This window comes from Anas acuta, chromosome 12, assembly GCF_963932015.1.
Source record: "Anas acuta chromosome 12, bAnaAcu1.1, whole genome shotgun sequence".
In the NCBI taxonomy this organism is placed as follows: Eukaryota; Metazoa; Chordata; class Aves; order Anseriformes; family Anatidae; genus Anas; species Anas acuta.
In genome coordinates, this window is record NC_088990.1 from 675,625 (window position 1) to 692,970 (window position 17,346).

General features: G+C 60.3%; 1 protein-coding gene across 5 annotated transcripts in view; it reads left to right on the plus strand.

Moving 5' to 3' along the window:
* RASGRF1 (Ras protein specific guanine nucleotide releasing factor 1) overlaps positions 1-17,346 on the plus strand; it is an 80,196-nt gene that overhangs the window by 58,063 nt on the left and 4,787 nt on the right. For 4 of the 5 annotated variants that reach the window (XM_068696065.1, XM_068696063.1, XM_068696060.1 and 1 more), the window contains 21 exons: positions 1,710-1,816; positions 2,213-2,360; positions 4,755-4,847; positions 5,727-5,980; positions 6,823-6,902; positions 7,380-7,573; positions 7,992-8,101; positions 8,646-8,764; positions 9,210-9,370; positions 10,067-10,130; positions 10,779-10,915; positions 11,108-11,190; positions 11,648-11,896; positions 12,244-12,614; positions 12,909-13,034; positions 13,576-13,746; positions 14,028-14,134; positions 14,921-15,033; positions 15,353-15,413; positions 16,882-16,985; positions 17,161-17,245. In XM_068696065.1, the coding sequence (XP_068552166.1) occupies positions 2,247-2,360; positions 4,755-4,847; positions 5,727-5,980; positions 6,823-6,902; positions 7,380-7,573; positions 7,992-8,101; positions 8,646-8,764; positions 9,210-9,370; positions 10,067-10,130; positions 10,779-10,915; positions 11,108-11,190; positions 11,648-11,896; positions 12,244-12,614; positions 12,909-13,034; positions 13,576-13,746; positions 14,028-14,134; positions 14,921-15,033; positions 15,353-15,413; positions 16,882-16,985; positions 17,161-17,245 (2,796 nt within the window). In that variant the 5' untranslated portion in view covers positions 1,710-1,816; positions 2,213-2,246. The remainder of the gene's footprint in view (positions 1-1,709; positions 1,817-2,212; positions 2,361-4,754; positions 4,848-5,726; positions 5,981-6,822; positions 6,903-7,379; positions 7,574-7,991; positions 8,102-8,645; positions 8,765-9,209; positions 9,371-10,066; positions 10,131-10,778; positions 10,916-11,107; positions 11,191-11,647; positions 11,897-12,243; positions 12,615-12,908; positions 13,035-13,575; positions 13,747-14,027; positions 14,135-14,920; positions 15,034-15,352; positions 15,414-16,881; positions 16,986-17,160; positions 17,246-17,346) is intronic. The other variant, XM_068696062.1, reaches the window with a different exon arrangement.

A 17,346-nucleotide genomic window follows, 5' to 3' on the forward strand; every position in this document is an offset into this window, starting at 1 on the left:
AGCAGAGTGAGTGGTGGTTTGATTAAAGGTGATTTGGTTCCTAAGCACCTCCACAGCTGTGAGCTAATGAGGGCTGCAAATGAGCAGAGAAGGGACTGAGAAGGAGCAAATGTGAGCTGCGGTGGGGTGGGGACGGCCTGGCTGCATGCACAGGCCCTGCGGGGAGCTGGGCTGGGAGGTCTGGCTGCGGGCAGGGGGACGGTGCTGTGGGGAGGGGACGGTGCTGTGGGGAGGGGACAGTGCTGTGGGGGGGGGACGGTGCTGCTCTGGTGCCCTCCCAGCTCCTGCCCCGTGCCCCAGCCCTGTCTTGGGCTCCAGGCGCCGCTGGAGATGTTCCCGTGCTGTCGAGTGTGATGTGTCGCTGTGATAACAGAGAAGGCTCATAATTCAGGAGGAGATAACAGGTGGTGGGAGTTTTATTATTCAAATATAAAATAACTTCCTCCTTCCGAGCACGCTGCACTTCCTGGGTATTGTCTGTGGGTAACGGAGTGACAGCGCGAGCTGCGCCCTGCTCGCGGCTCCCAGGACCCCGCACTGGAGCACGAGGGGTGGCCGGGGGGCAGCAGCCCCTCGGTGTGCGGGGGGCTCGGTGCTGCTTGCTGCACACACCGCTGCTTTTTGGGGCCATTTGTGCTGTGAGCCTTGCCCGGCACCGGCCTCACGTCCTGCTGTAGCCCCCCAAGCGTGTCCTCGCCCCCCAAGCACGTCCTTGTGGGCAGGTGGCAGGGCCAGGAGCGCCGTGGCCGTGTCCTTGTGGGGCTGGGGATGCTCCTGGGGCCCGTGCTCCAGGGGAGGGTTTCTGGGCTGGTGGCCTGGACAAGCTGCTTAGCCCTGTTTGCAGGGGAAGGGGTGTAAGAGAGCTGGGCATGCGCCAGGGAGGCCCAACAACCTGCACGGCTCGCGAAGCCAACAGCTCCAGCAGCATTTGGGCTCCCTGGACAGAAGTGCCGGAGCTCGTGCTCGCTGCCCGCCCTCCTCAGAGCCGCGGCTGCATCAGCCCTGTCCTTGCTGGGAGTTGTTTTTGCCCCGTTAATTCAGGACCCGTGTTAAGCTGAGCGGCTGAGGAGCTGGTGCCAGGAGGAGCTGCTCCCGGTGGGTTTCGCCTTGGTCCAGCCGCCGGCGGTGGGATCTGGCGCTGCCGCGTTACCGGTCTCCAAGGAGACAGCAGCAAAACGCTCCAACGGCACAAACCGCGAGCCAGCGCGGGCTGCCACCGCCAGCACAATTAACACAAATACTGTAAATGTCAAGGGAGGCTAAATATAGCTGCTGTGCCGCGTCCTGCTACGCTGCCGGCCGCAAGAGCCGCCCGGCGCTGGCGCTGCCATGCGTGGGGCCGCGGCTTCGCCCTGGCACCAGGGTCCGCGGCGGGTCCGGCACCGAGTCCTGCTCAGCCCCTTCCCCGTGGTGAGGCTCTCCCCAGGGCTTCAGCCTCCTGGACGGGGTTCTTTTTTGGGGCTGCAAACCGCATTTGCCCAGCAGCCGTCACCTCCCAGCATTTCGTGTCCCCGTCAGTGCCCGTGGTGGGGCTGAGCCTCTTGGCCAGCCGGCAGCATCTTCCCCCCCCCATGGCCCTATGTCCCCGCGTGCTCCCAAGGCAGGACTTCCAGGGGCTTTATTTAAAACCAAGCAGCGTGCGGTTGACCATAAGGGGCCTTCCTGATGGCCCCGTAGGTGAGCAGTGACCCCCCCCCTTGCCCCCGCAGCATTACTTTACCGTGAACTTCACCCACGAGAACCAGAAGACCCTGGAGCTGCGCACCGAGGACGCCAAGGACTGCGACGAGTGGGTGGCGGCGATCGCTCACGCCAGGTGAGGGCTGCGGGCCCCGCGGGTCACCCTGCAGTCAGAGGTTTGGTCGTGATTTTTGTTTTGTTTTATTGCCCTGCCGTTCCCTTAAAATCTGCATTATCTTTACTGTCTGCAACCCTGCCGCGGAACCCAAATCCTCTCCTCCTTGACCAGTCCCAAACCAAAGTGCCCCACGCATGGGGCCGGTAGCAGCGAGCGAGCACCGCGGCAGCAAACTTTGGCCGTGCCCTCCTACCTGTGCATCCCCCCAAGCGTGTGGCAAACCTGCATGCCAGGGGGGCAGGATGCAGCCCCAGCCAGCCCGAGCAGCTCATGGTGGGGTCCCCGGGGAGGTGTGGGGGCCGTGGTGGGGAGCAGGGAGCCAGGAGCCGTGCTAACGGCCGCGTCTGCCTGCAGCTACAGGAACCTGGCCACGGAGCACGAGGCTTTGATGCAGAAGTACCTCCATTTACTTCAGATTGTGGAAACTGAGAAAACTGTTGCCAAGCAACTTCGACAACAGATTGAAGATGGGGAAATCGAGATCGAGCGCCTGAAGGCAGAGGTACGGAGCCTGGCTTCGCTGCGCTGGGTGCCACAGCTCCGGGGGCTCAGGGTGGTCGCGTGGGCACAGCAGTGGTGGCACCTGCACCGGCTCAGACCGTGGTCCTGTGGGCACCTTGGTCATGTTTTTACACTTGTTTAGTGAACCCCAGCCTGATCCTCATGCAGAGAGGGGTGAGGGTGTCACAGGCATGGAGCAGCTTCCAGAATTTGGGGTTCCTGTTACATGAGTGGCTGTGACTGCTGGGGCAGGGGAACGTTTGCTCCATCAGAGAGGGCTGGGGAAGGGGCTGGCGAGTCCTGGTATGAGGTACTGGGGAGAGATGGGGCCTCCTTGCTGTAACTTTTTGCCCTCTGTCGTTTTCATCATACACACCATGGTTGGACACCTCTGTGCAGGCTGTGCCTGGTGTTTTCGGGCACTGCAGAGCTGCAGGAGTAACAGGAACGGGAACGGGGAGGCCTTGGGGAGGGACGCTGCCTTTGCCAGCTGCAAGCTGCAGCCGTTCTGGTAACCTAAATACATCAGGGAATTAACATAAACCACGCTGTAAATAAACCAGTTCCCTTGGAAGGGGCTCTCTTTCCAATGGGAGCTGCTCCCGAGGCCTGCTGCCCGGACCTCTCCCGGCGGCTGGCACGCAGCAGCTCGGCTGTGGGCAGGCTGAGTGGCTCGGGTGAGGGCAGGCGAGGCTCCGAGACACCGCCGTGACTCAGCAGCCAGCTCTGAGGGCTGAGCGTGTCCCCTGCCACCCACCTGCCCCCCAGCAGGGCTGCAGCCCCCGGCATCCCCACACTGCACAGCACGGGTGCTGCTGGGGTGCTGTGGCTGCTGCCTGGAGCTGTCGGCTCCTCGCCCCTGGGGGTGCCCCGGGAGCAGCCGTGGCACCGCTGAGCTTGTGCGCTCCAGCGCAGCAGGAGCGGTGCCCAAGCCCTCCACCTGCTTGGTGTGTCATTATGTGACGTCCCTGTCCCCCTCTGGGCCCACCCTGGGCCAAGTTCCCATCACATTTCCCACCAGGATTAAGGCTTCGCTGCTGCCCGTCGGTGTTTTTGCTCGGGGAGGTGCGGGTGTCGCAGCGCCCAGCCCCAGCCCGGGGCTGTGGGTTAAAACCACGGGGCAGGGGCTGGAGGGAGCCGCAGCTCTGCAGAGCTTCCCCGGGCACGGGTACTTGGGCTTTTACCTTGCGCTGTTATTTTTCACTCATCTGCAGGCTTTGAAGTGTAGAGATCAAATGATCAGCTTCTACTTTAATGTGCAAATTTTGCTTACTCAATTAAACAAAACAACAACAACCAAAAAGCACGAGACCCCCCCAACCCCCAGTCCTTTTCCCATGCTGTGTGTGTTCATCAGCCAAACAGCTTAAACTTCACTTCCAGCCCTGGGAAGAATTATTTCCAGCCATTAACTGATAGGGAATCCAAAATAACCACACGTAGTTTTTTAAGAAGCTGTGTTTGATCAGCCCTAATCACAAGTCAGCTGCCAGCCAGGGTGCGGATCATGGGGTGGTGCCGGCAGGCACTGAGATTCGAGGTGCAGGCGCTGCTCCCTGTGAGAGCAGAGGGGAGAGGAGCTGCTGGAGGCCTCGCAGCCACCTCTTCCCAAAAGCAGTTCTAGGGATGGGAACAGGGGAAGCCTGCAGTGACCCCATGGCCACGCAGGGCCCTGAAGGGCTCCGGGGTTTTCCCTGGTCATGGCTCGATCTGGAGCATCCACCAGTGCAGCGCTTCGTTCACAGGCAGTGATCAGAGGGACACGAAGCGTTTTCTACCTAATGATTGCATGAAAAATGTGGCATTTTGTTAAAGTTTGGAAGAGGCAATTCATTTGAAACGCTCAGAAATTTGTAGAAATAACTTCCTTTTCCTGGGCTGTGACCATGCAGCAGAAGCAGCTCTGCCTCTGCCTGCCCGCAGGACAGCCGTGCTCTCACGGACCCTCCTTCCTTCCTGCCAGCCCAGCTCTCCAAAGACCAGCACACGCTTGGCTCGTGTGACCCTTTTTATTTTCTGGGTAGCACTTTTTGTTTTTTTCTTACCCTTCCCTGTAGCTTTATGAATAGTTGCAGCGCTGGGGATAGGGCGATGAGTACGGCAGCAAGAAGCTAAAAATTCAAATGCGTAAAGCTAAAAATAGATTCAGCCAAATTTGTGCTGTAAAGCTGTGACTGAATCGAAGTTTGTCCCTCTCTGCAAGCTTCAGGGACTTTAGATCTTTCTGCCCCTTTCTCTCCAACTCACTTCTCCAGCAGGTGGAGGTGCCCCCAGGCAGAATGAGCCTGATGCTCACGTCCTCAGGGCATCCCGAGCACGTGCCGGCTGCTGGCACGGTGCAGGGGCGCTGGGGCGGTCGCGGCAAGCCCCGCTCACGCTGTCCCTGTGCCCGTAGATCGCCTCCCTGCTCAAGGACCACGAGCGCATCCAGTCCGTGCAGAGCAGCGCTCCGAGTGACGATGACAGCGACATCAAAAAAATCAAAAAGGTTTGTCCCAGCTGGGGGACCCGCGGGGACAGGCTGAGGGCTGGAAGCGCAATCCTTGCTCTCCTGGAGCAGGCTGTGGGGGAGCTGCTCGAGCAGATATCAGGGATCATTGCTGCTCATGGAGGCTGTAAGGAGGTAAACGTGCCCTGTAAATCCGGGCGTCCTTCTGCTGGCTCTTTGCTCCGTCAGGTGCTCTCTGCTCTCCCCTGGTGACTGAGCAGCCGTGGCCAGCTCACACACAAATCACACCTTCTTACGTGTCACTTCTCCAGGGGCTGTGGTTAACCCTTGTATTTTTAAGAAGAAAAACCACTGCCCAAGCAGAACTCTCTGCAGGAAGCAACAGCCCCTGCAGTGAAACCTGCTGCAAATTGGCTGCCCTTGGTGAGAGCACGCTGTGCTGCACAGCAGGTGCCACTCACTGCATGCCCTGCTCCAGCTCTATGCCGTGGTCAGCGGCACAGGGCGAGCGCATCAAGGTGTGGGTGCTGCCCTGGAGCCTCCCCGGGCACCTGCAGGGCATGGGCCATGAAAACTGCATTTAGGTTGTGTTTGGGGTCCGTGGTCCTGCTGTGGGAAGGTGCCTGGCACGGTGTCTGTGCAGCAGGGGGGCAGGAGTTAATGCAACAGCCTCTCTTTCCATAGGGGTTTTACATTCCCCTCTGTAAAAGGGCAGAGAGGACACTGTCTGCCATAAGGAGGTGCGTTTCAATGATTTACTCTTTGCTTCCCAGCCGGGAGGCATCACAGAGGTACAGATAACATTGTGCACCAGGCTGGGGGAACATCGCTAGGTGTCTCTGCCTCCCGGAGGCGGTGTGATGGAGCCCCCCAGGGCCATCAGCCCGCGCCCTGACGAAGCCCCCACTCTCTCGGCAGGTGCAGAGCTTCCTGCGGGGCTGGCTGTGCCGCAGGAAGTGGAAGACCATCATCCAGGACTACATCAGGTCCCCCCACGCCGACAGCATGCGCAAGAGGAACCAGGTGGTGTTCAGCATGCTGGAGGCCGAGGCCGAGTACGTGCAGCAGCTGCACATCCTGGTCAACAACTTCCTGCGGCCCCTGCGGATGGCAGCCAGCTCCAAGAAGCCCCCCATCACGCACGACGATGTCAGCAGCATCTTCCTCAACAGGTGGGCGCCAGCCTGGGGGGGCTTCGTCAGAGGGCACGGGGCAAGGGGCGCTTGGGGAGGCTCCAGGCTCCCAGGGATGGGTGCTGGGGTGCTCCCCGGAGCCTGCAGCAGGGCTTTGGGCCATGCAGGGCCTGGGTGGGGGTGTGCTGGGGAGGTGTCTGCGGTGACAGTGCTGGGAGGGGGTGGAAAGGTCCCGCAGGGCACAGGGGATGGAGGCAGCGTGGCTGCATGTGGCAGGGAGCTGGCATGGTGCGGTGCAGCAACCGGAGCCACTGGCAGGGCTGGGGGATGAGGTGCATTGGGCAGGGATGTAAGCAGGGCTGCCTGGCGGGGAGAGCACCAAGGTGATTTATCAGCCACTGGAAATTAAACAAATCCAGCAAACAGAGGCGAGACAGCAGCAGAAGGCATCAATTTCCCACAGGGAGCAGAAGTGAGAGCAAAGGGGAATCCCAATCAGCTCCCAGCCGGAGCCGGGGGGACTGGGGTTTGCAGAGCGATGTGTGGGGCTGTGCAGAGAAATTAATGGTGTTTGTGGGGCTGTGCAGGGAAATTAATGGTGTTCGTGGGGCTGTGCACAGAGAACCCAATGTATTTGTGGGGCTGGGCTGGGAGGAGCAGGGGGCTCATCCCCACACAGTGGGGGTCTGAGGGCAGCTTCCAGGCGGCTCCTCTGTCCTCGCCCACCATCCCCTACCTGCCCCAGGGGACCTCCCTTGTAGGGCCATGTCCCTGGGCTACCTGGGGGCTCCCCTGTGCCCCAGCTGGGCTAGTGGTTTGGTCTAATCATTCATTATCTGCTTCTTGTTCATCTGCCTTCCACCTCTGGGTTTATCTTCCAGCGAAACGATCATGTTTTTGCACCAAATCTTTTACCAAGGCCTGAAAGCGAGAATATCCAGCTGGCCGACGCTCGTGCTGGGTGAGTGCCCCTCACCTCCCCCCTGCTGCGGGTCGTGCTCCACCCTCTGGTTTGCACTGCTCATCCTAACAAGGCTGAGCAGACTTTCTGCTAATTGGGGGCAGCAGAGCAGTGTGGTGTGGCACATCGCTGCCAGCCCCTGGGCCGTGGTAGCGTGGGGCATGGAGGCAAGGGCTTGAGCAAAAAAAACAAAACAAAAACAATCAAAACCCAACCAGTTTCTGTGATCCCAGTTCTGTGAGTGCGCTGATCAGTCCCCCAGCTAGCAGCTGACAGGGGCTCTTAATGGGGCACGTGCACTCATCCCAGCCATGCTCAGGTCCCTGTGTCCCGGGTGTCCCAGCATGGGGGCCCCTGCAGCCCCCAGCCCTGCAGCCCCCAGCCCCGTGCTTGGCCGGGGGCAGCGGCAGGCAGAGCCCCATCCAGGCGGGGCAGGGGCATCGCGCCCACCTCCCTGCTGCGCCTCTCTGCTCGCAGCCGACCTGTTCGACATCCTGCTGCCCATGCTGAACATCTACCAGGAGTTCGTCAGGAACCACCAGTACAGCCTGCAGATCCTGGCGCACTGCAAGCAGAACCGCGACTTCGACAAGCTGCTGAAGCACTACGAGGCCAAGCCCGACTGCGAGGAGAGGACCCTGGAGACCTTCCTCACCTACCCCATGTTCCAGGTGACCGCGGGCTCCAGAGGCACAACGTGGTGGTGCCAAACCCTGAGCCCTGCAGGAAGCATCTGGTGGTGGGGAAGGATCAGCAGGGGCTGGCTCGGGCAGTGCTGGGCTGGTGCAGCACCCGTGGGGCTGCTCGGAGATGCTGCAGGAACATCGTCTGCCCCTGGTGCTGGGGGCGTGGGGGTGACCCCGCGCTGCCAGGACAGAGATGGGGCACGGCAGGGTCCTGGGCAGACCCAGAGCCTTCCCTCCCATCACTGAGTTTTAGCACAAGGAGTCTGGGAGCTTTCACAACCGCCCAGATCAGGGGGTTGGAGGCAGCAGCGGGTGGGGACCGAGAGCCCTCTGTGCGCCCCCAGCCCACCCGCATCCCCCCACGGCCACGGCTGATGCCCTGCTGTGGTTTGCTGTGCTGCAGATCCCCCGGTACATCCTGACGCTGCACGAGCTGCTGGCTCACACCCCGCACGAGCACGTGGAGAGGAACAGCCTGGATTATGCCAAGTCCAAGCTGGAAGAGCTGTCCAGGTCAGCGCTGCCGGGGAGCCCTGGGCCGGGGGCTCTGGGGCTGGGCAGGGGGAGGCAATGGGGCAGGGGCTCCATGTCCTGGAGGCAGCCAGGACTCGGTGCCTGGTGCTTTCAGCAGGCTGAGAAATGAAGCAGTGGCAGCTATTTTCTGTGCCAAACCCACTGGTCCTCAGTCCTGAGCCCGCTCATGTTGAGTTTCCATCCCTTTTCTGCTCCTCAAGGAGCGGGGACGTTGGAGGTGGTTTCGTGATGAGGGGGAATTTGTCTGCCCTGAGCCACAATTTTGTGATTTCCCAGCAAGAACAGGAGCACAAGAAGCACTTCAATCTTTAGAAGTCTAGAGGTGTAATCTGGACCAATATCTAGGTTATCTCCTGAGCTCCAGAGCCTGTCTGTATAAATACAGATGAGGGCTGTAATTCTCTTGATATCTCTTCATTTGTGATCCTACCTACTGCAGCCCTCCAGGGTGTCAGAAGGGATCCACTGGGAGAGCTCGGGCACACTGCACTCCAACTCCGCATTTCTCTTCTCCCTCCTTCAGGATAATGCACGACGAAGTGAGCGAGACCGAAAATATTCGGAAAAATCTGGCGATAGAGAGGATGATTATTGAGGGCTGTGAGATTCTGCTGGACACCAGCCAGACTTTTGTCAGACAAGGTACCGTGTTCGTGCTGACCTTCCTCCCCTCCTCACTTATCGCAACGCCCCCCGGCCCCTGTCCCGGGCACAGCAGCGCTCTGCGGCGCAGTCGGGTGAGCTGTGAAATTCAAACTCTCGCCCCTTTTCCACTTCTCCCTTCCCCAAAGCTCCTCGCTGTCAGGCAGCCTCAGCATCGTGGTGTAGCTCAGCACAGAGGCACAGCGTGCGTCGCTGTCACTGGGCTCCCAGCCCAGACAGGTGGCGGGCACGGGGGAGACCGGGGGCTGCAGCCTGTGCCCTCTCGGTCTCTGGGTCCCCAATAACCTCGTGCTGGTCCCGTCCCAGCCCTGTGCTCGCAGTCACCCTGGCCACTGCCCGGCCCCAGGACAGTGCCCTGTTCCCATTCCTGTCCCTGCTGATGCTCGGTGGCGGTGGAGCCAGGGACAGTGCCTCTGTCTCGCAGGGTCCCTCATCCAAGTGCCGATGTCGGAGAAGGGGAAAATCACGCGGGGGCGCCTGGGGTCCCTCTCGCTGAGGAAGGAGGGCGAGCGGCAGTGCTTCCTCTTCTCCAAGCACCTGATCATCTGCACCCGGGGCTCCGGCGGAAAGCTGCACCTCACCAAGGTGGGTGCAAGGTGCTGGGGGCAGACAGGGGGGGCCTCGGGCTCCAGCACACCCTCGTGTGCCTGCAGCCCCCTGTGGGCACTGGGTGATCACATTCCTTCCATGTGGCCGGGTGGCTGTCAGCGGTGTGTGAGCTGAGTCATGTGCAAAGACGAGAGACTGCCAGCTCTCGGCAAAGGAAGGTGCCTTGCAGCAGAAGCCCTGACAATCTATTCAGCGAGAAACTTAAATTACAGCCTCAGCTTCTGCACAGCACTCGCAGTCTTCTCCGGTCCCTTCCCAAGACTCAGGCTTTTGTTGGGGGAAGTTTTGCAGTTAATTGAGCAAGAATCATAGAGAAATTGCTCGTTACTGGCATTAAATTATCAGTTTGAAAAATTACAGTCCGTGGCGAAGAGCTGATAATTAACAACAACAGACTTTTGGGAAATTTAATTTAAAGCTCATATTAAATAATTTATAAACAAACAGTTGATCGGTTGTACAAGGAAAACTGACGCCCCAGCAGTCAGAAACTGCTTTTTTCCTCTCAAATCTCTCTCTGTGCTGGTGGTGGCACCAGGAGCCCCACGGCACCTCCCGGCCCCAAGCTGGGGAGTGGGGCTGTGAGCGGGGGGCTGGGGCAGGGACCCCCTCCTGCCCCGGGAGGGCTGGGGTTTGCTGTCCCACCTCTGACCTCCCACCCCTGCTCTGCAGAACGGCGTCATCTCCCTCATTGACTGCACCCTGATAGAGGAGCAGGAGAGCACCGATGAGGACGGTAGGTGCCCTCTGCGCCCCCGCGGCCCTGGGGGCAGTCGCAGTGTGCGCGGTGCTGCCGGTGTCCTCTGTGACTGGTGTGGAAATTCCCCCCTGGAAGCTCCTACAGTCCCTCCGTGCGGGGTAAAACTGGCTGCACAGAGCTCCTGGAGCAGGTTCAGGCCCTGAATAGAGTCAAGGAAGTCATAATCTCCTGGCTGAATGTAATTAAGTAAATTAGTTACCGTGTACCAGACAGATGCACACGTATGCAAATAATCCTTCCCAGGCAGGCAGCGAGCACCACACAGCTCAGTGCAAAAGGGAAAGATGCTGGACACTCAGCTGTGCCTGCTTAATTACAGATCAGTTGCAGAAGAGCACAGGTCCCTTTCTCCTGTCCTCATTACAGGTTTTCCAACCCTCAGCTGGAGCCAGACTCTCCCCTGGCACACAGCACGGGGCCCGAACACGAGGCCACGCTGTGCTGGTAGCGTGCAGACTTGAGCTGGCAAACACAGAGCCTTTCTCAGGAACCCATCGTGTCCTCACCCCAGACAACCCTCAAAATGCATCGAGCTCCTTAAAGCCTTAATAAAGCGTATACTGGGGAGAAGGGGGTGGAGAACCCTTCCTGAAAGCGCTGTGTTTGTTTTTTCCTATTCCAAAGCAAAAGCATCAGGGCAAGACATCGACCACCTCGACTTCAAAATTGTGGTGGAGCCAAAAGATGCCTCATCTTTCACAGTCATCCTCGTGGCATCGTCCAGGCAGGAGAAGGCTGCCTGGACCAGTGACATCAGCCAGGTAGGACCGAGCCGCCAAGCCCCTGAGCGAGGAGCTCAGTGGGGGCGGTGAGGGGGGAGCGCAGGTTTCTGGGGTCTGCTGCGGTGCCCAGTGCCTGGCAGCACGCTGTGCCAGCCGGGGCCTCGCAGAGCTCGGGGGGATGCCTAGCAGGGGAGTGGGGCAAGTGACACGTCCCACCCGTGCCACTTGCAGTGCGTGGACAACATCCGCTGCAACGGCCTGATGATGAACGCCTTCGAGGAGAACTCCAAGGTCACCGTTCCCCAGATGATCAAGTGAGTGCTGCCAGAGCTGGGCACGGCCGGGTGCTGCAGGGCCGCTGCCCTGCCCCGTTCCAGCACAGCTCCCCCCGCGGCTGAGCGCCCCGGTACTGCCCAAATCACCATGCAGCAGGTGGGAGAGGTGTGCGGCCCTGCTGCTGCCCCCAGTCTGCGTTGCTGCAAGGACCGGTGCTGGGCGAGGCTCAGGAGGCATTATTATGGCCCGGCAGATACCGACCCTTTCCATCTGCCTGCTGAGCACTGTGCAGTATTTCCACCCACTTTGGGGGGCTGAATTCCCATTTTTCCCCGGGAGCGTTCCCATGGCACCCCCATGTGCGCGAGGCTCCTTCCCACCGAGGAGCCCCCACCCCTTTTCCGTGGCCCCACACGTCTCAGGTGCAGCTGCTCTCGCTCAGCAGCCCTTGGTTTCGTCCCAGGCTGGAACCACAGATATCTTGTTTCTCTGCAGGTCTGATGCCAGCTTGTATTGTGATGATGTTGACATTAGGTTCAGTAAAACGATGAATTCCTGCAAGGTCCTCCAGATCCGCTATGCGAGCGTGGAACGGCTCCTGGAGAGGCTGACGGACCTGCGGTTCCTGAGCATTGACTTTCTGAACACATTCCTGCATTCCTACCGCGTCTTCACCACCGCCCTGGTCGTCCTCGACAAGCTCATCACGATCTACAAGAAGCCGATCAGCGCCATCCCTGCCCGGTGAGGCCCCGTGGCGGGATGGTTTCTGCCCCTTAAGGGCCTGCAGGGTGCATGGTGGGGGGAGGCTGCGCCCCCCGTGGTGCCTTTCTTTGTCCCCAGTCCATCCTCTGGTTTTCTGGGCTCTGGGGCTGCCCGGTGGTCATCTCACCCCGTTGGTAAACCCTGCCCATGCCCTGCCTTGGAGCAGGAGTGGACAGCAGGGGCTCACCCTGTGGGGCCGTGCCCTGGGGCTGCCCCCACTGGGGCTTGCAGCCCCCCCAGAGCCAGCACTGCTGAGTGGCCCTGGAGCCACCACCACCACCGCAGAGCGGGTGCCAGCTCGCCCTTCTCCCCCTCCCTCTGCCCAGGTCCCTGGAGCTCCTGTTTGCCAACAGCCAGAACAACAAGCTGCTCTACGGCGAGCCCCCCAAGTCCCCCAGGGCCAACCGCAAGTTCTCCTCGCCGCCCCCCCTCTCCATCACCAAGTCCTCGTCCCCCAGCCGGCGCAGGAAGCTCTCCCTCAACATCCCCATCATCACGGGGGGGAAGGCGCTGGACCTGGCTGCGCTCAGCTGCTCCTCCAACGGCTATGCAAGCATGTACTCGTCCATGGCTCCGTTCAGCAAGACCACTCTGGACATAAACAAACTGTACGTGTCCAGTAACTATCCCAACAAAATCCCCGACGAAGGAGAAGCAGCCTCAGAAAAGCAGGAGGAATCGCTGCCGAGCAAGCAGAGTGAGTCCCCGTGGGCTGGTGCAGGCAGGGGTGGGGGCGCACGGCTGTGGCACTGTGAGCAGTGCCCCCATCCTGTACGAGATGCCCCCCGTCCTTAATGGGAATGGGAAAAGGCTGCAGCCCCCGGGCTGCAATGTCTGTGCCTCGACATCGTCCTGACCCAGGCTGCTGGCCAAGCGCCCTCCATGTCCCTCTGGAAGGAGCAGCCGGGTCTGTGGGGAAAGCCTGGAAGATTTGGGGCTGCACCACGTGCGTTTCCAGCAGTGCTCATGCTGTGCCCCCTGCTTCTCCCAGGTTCAGACGTGTCTGTCAGGGAGGAGTCCGACACTGACCCCAACCAGAGCGACGAGGCAGAGGCTGAAACTTCCCCCACAAAGTCTCCGACTACTCCGAAGTCCATCAAGTGCAAAAACTCATCAGGTAACGAGGGAGCCGTGCGTGTCCAGCTCATGGGCCGTTGGCAGCTGCCCTCTGCCTTCGAGCCTGCCCTACAGAACTGCTGAAAGATGCAGGCACAAACCTAAGGCAGATGCAGAAAGGAGCAGGGCTCCACCCTTTAGTTTGCTGCAAGGGAACGGGGAAATGCCAAAGTCCCTGGCCCAGATCGCAGAGCTGGTCTGCATCTGTGCTCCTTACTGGGTCTCCTGTTCCCTCTCCCCCATCTCTGTGCTGATCTGGCGTTTTAGGAGTGAGTTACACTGCGAAAACATGAGCCCGATGTGGCACCAAGCACTGATCTTAGAGGTTCTCCCCTGTAGCTACCTGAATGTTACCTACAGCACCCTGCGGGTTTAACCTCTCTTAGAGCTGTGCTGGATGAAACCTCAGTGCCCAGAGCCGCCCACCCCCTGGGCAAGATGCAGGCTGGTGAGGGCAGGGGGCTCGGCACGGGGACGGGGCGCTGCGGGGAGGGGACTGCCTGGGGCTGCTGCCGTGGCTGAGTGCTGCTGTGTCCCCCCAGACTTCTCCTTGTTTTCCTACAACAACGGCGTGGTGATGCCGTCCTGCCGGGAGCTCGACAGCACCCGCAGCGCCCTGTCCGCCGCCTCCGCCTTCGCCATAGCCACGGCGGGGGCCAACGAGGGGACGCCCACCAAGGAGAAGTACCGGAGGATGTCCCTCGCCAGCGCAGGTACACGGCCCCGGGCTGCCCCGCTGCGGGGACAAGCCCTGTGGGTGCCCATCTCCGTGGTGTCTGGCTCTGGGGTCAGCACCGTGTGAGCAGCCAGAGCTTCTGCACCCACAGCTGGCTGCACGCACGGCCCCAGGCACCCCCTGCCCTGAGCCTTGCTGGCTCCTGTATCCTCATGGTGCTGGGAGCGCTGGGGCTTTGCCTCCCAGCCGTCCTGCAGATAGCCCTGAGCCATCCCTGGCGGAGCTGTGGCTGTGCTAAATGAGGGGCCATCCTTGCAGGCTTCCCGACCGACCAGCGGAATGGGGACAAGGAGTTTGTGATCCGGAGAGCGGCCACCAACAGGGTCCTCAACGTGCTGCGGCACTGGGTCTCCAAACACTCACAGGTGGGGGGGGGTGCTGGGATGGGCACTGGGGGGTCCCACACTCGGGGAGCTCCCACAGGGCGCAGGGGCTGGGCAGCTCAGGGGCCTTGGAGCGCTCTTTGGGGTCGCTCAGCGCTGGCATGGGTTTGGCTGCATTCCTGTGGGCTCAGCCAGGCTCCAGCTGGAAAGGCAATTTGCCTTTTTTTTTAATTAAGCAAATGAGTGGACATGGGGAGGAGATGAAAGCTGCCAAGCAGGGGAGCTGGAGCTTCTCGTGCATGGCACAAAGGACGAGGTGGTTTGATTGCAGCGTTTGCATATTTGGTGTGCACAGGAGGAGGGGTGGGACCTGCTGGTATCCTCCTGCTGGATACCACAGCATGGTGCTGCTGGAAATGTGTTAGCTGGGTTTGATTCCTGCACAGAGGCTGCAGGATGTGATCAGGGTCAGAGCCCAGGGCTTCCCCTGCTGTCCCTTGTCCCCCTCTGCTGCCTATTTCTCCGGGCTGGGGCACAGCTGGCTGGGGAGGGGCACTGGGCGCAGGCACCCCCCAGTTGTTACTGGGAAGGGCCACGGGTTTCTCCCAGTGCAGGAGATGCCAATGCAAATTACAGAATGAGCCCAGAGCATTTCCTGCTGGTTTTCCCCAGGGTGTTGGCCACGGCGCTGCGGGGTGGGAGCAGCCGGCCCCGTTGTGCCCCCTCTGTGGGTAGCGCGGGGATTAAAGCCAGGCTTTAGGCAGGCAGCGAGGAGAGCTACAATGCGAGTACAAGTGATTAAACTTGTAACTGTGCCTGTTTTGGCAGGACTTTGAAACCAACGAGGAGCTGAAGTTCAGAGTGATTAGCTTTCTGGAGGAAGTTATTCACGATCCCGAGCTCCTGACCCAGGAGAGGAAAGCGGCGGCCAACATTATAAGGTAAAGGGCCCTTGGTGCCGTTTGCTTTTCCTGGGTGCTGTGCCAGGCTCTCGGCAGCTGCTTTCAGCTCTCACCCAGGATAAAAGCAGGCATGAAACCCTAGCACAGGGTTCAGGAGGTGCCTGCAAAGAGGAAAGGCTCTCTGCGTCCCTGCGCATCCCAGCAGCAATGGGAGCGCGGGGGCCACAAGCAGGGCATGCCACCTCCACCCCTTGTGCCTCTCACTGGTGCTTAACACCAAGTTCCTGTGAAAGCCCATGAACACGAGGGCACGCCGTGGCTTCCCCAGCTGAGGCAGTGCTGCCTTTTTGTGCTGCAGGACTCTGACGCAGGAGGATCCCGGAGACAACCAGATAACCCTGGAGGAGGTGGTGCAGATGGTGAGTGCCTCCCCCCTCCTCGCTCCCTCTGGTTGCTTGACAAGGTGCTGGGCAGGAGGCGGCACAGCAGCCCTGAGGAGGTCCTGTTGCTGCGGCTGGACAGACAGCTGGACGGACAGCTGGACAGACAGCTGGACGGACAGAGGCTGCACAGGGCCTTGCAGGGCTCCTCCTGCCCCCCGGGACCTGTGCACACCCGGCCTGGCAGGGAGCAGCTCTCCAGGGCCGCTGTCAGGGTGTCACAGCGCAGGGACAGGTTTAAGGACAAGGCCAGCAGTGAGCACAGCTTGGTCTGCTGCTGGTGCTGGCAGCTCTGATCCTGCCCCAGCCACGTCTGTCTGTCTGCACCCCCAGCAGCACCAATGCAGAGACACATGGACGTGTCCGCCCGAGGGGCGCAGGAGAACTCCGTGGCTCCCGGTGTCTCCGTGTCCTCGTCCTGTGTGTGGGCTCAAAGCAATGAGTGTTAGCACAGCTGGCTCCGGCACAGAGCTGCTCCTGCGAGCAGAGCCCAGGGAGCGTGCAGTGAGCTTACACACCTCAGGGTGGCTGCAGCACGGCTGCCACTTCTCTGTGTTTAGCAAAAACAAAGCCGGTTCCCAGGCAAAAACCAAGAGCCACTTCAAATCGGCCTGGTGCACCTGAAATAACAGTGCCTTCGGATCTGCCTCCTGGTTTCTGGAGTTTTTGAGTCCCTGCAGGGTTTTTTAGGCTTTTGTCTGCAGTCACTGGTGCTGCAAACTGCCTTTGAAGGGGAGAGCACAAACAAAGCCAGGTTTTCAGGCTGCCTCTCCTTCCGAGGAGCCCAGCTTTAAGGAAAACACCCAGGAAAAGCAGCGACCTGCAGGCAGGGCAGGGATTTGAGGTGTTAGTGCCAAAGCACAGCCAAGTCCCTGCCTGAGGGCCCTGTGCAGGGTCTGGGGGCAGAAGTTGTGGCTGGGCCCCAGCCCCCCCAGTTTGGGTGGTGGCTGCGGGCACCTGGGCAGCTGCAGCCAGGGGACCAGGACGTCCCTGTTCGTGCTGCTTTTATGGACACCCCCTGGAAAAGCCACCCCAAGCAGCTCCGGGTCCTCGCTCTGCTGACCCCATGGATGTTTGTGGAGCGGTGCTGCTCCAGCTGGGACTCCCTGGTGCTTTATTAATTAAACAGACGTGGAGCAGAAAGGCAGCGGTTACAGAAATCAGCGTGCCGGGGCCCGTTCCGGAGCTGACACCTAATTACTGCAGTTGAGATGAGTTAATTTGGTGTTCACACATGTGCACGGGTGGTAACGGGGTTAAAGCTCCCCGGTCTGCATGAAGCCAGCAGATCCCAGTGCTGGTGGGACGTGGGGACCCTGCCCCGTGAGCTCCCTCCTGGCTGCTTGGTGCATGTCTTGGTGCTGGAGATGCCTTTGGCCTTATTTCATGTCTGTGAGTTGTGAAAAGCCTTAACAAATTAGCCCTAATTGTCACCTTTGCTGTTTAGGCCGAGGGGGTCAAAGCAGAGCCTTTTGAAAACCACTCGGCTCTGGAAATAGCGGAGCAGCTGACGCTGCTCGATCACCTCGTCTTCAAGAAGATCCCGTACGAGTAAGTGTCCCGGGTGGCCGGGGGGGTCTCCTCCCGTCCCCTGGTCAGCGCCCCCCCACCCGCAGGGTCCACCTGGAGCCCAGACAGGGGGTCCCGGCCACCCCTAGGGCTGGTAGGGCCTGGGTGCTGTGGGATGATGGGGAAGGAGCCTTGCTGTGCACGTTGTCCTTCTCAGGGAGTTCTTTGGGCAAGGCTGGATGAAGCTGGAGAAGAACGAGAGGACTCCTTACATCATGAAAAACACAAAACACTTCAACGACGTAAGTGCGGCCAGCGGGCAGGGACAGGAGCAGCAGCACAGCCACACATGCCCCGGTGCTGGCCAGGGCTGGGGGCTGCAGGTTTTGTCTGCCTCCGTCTG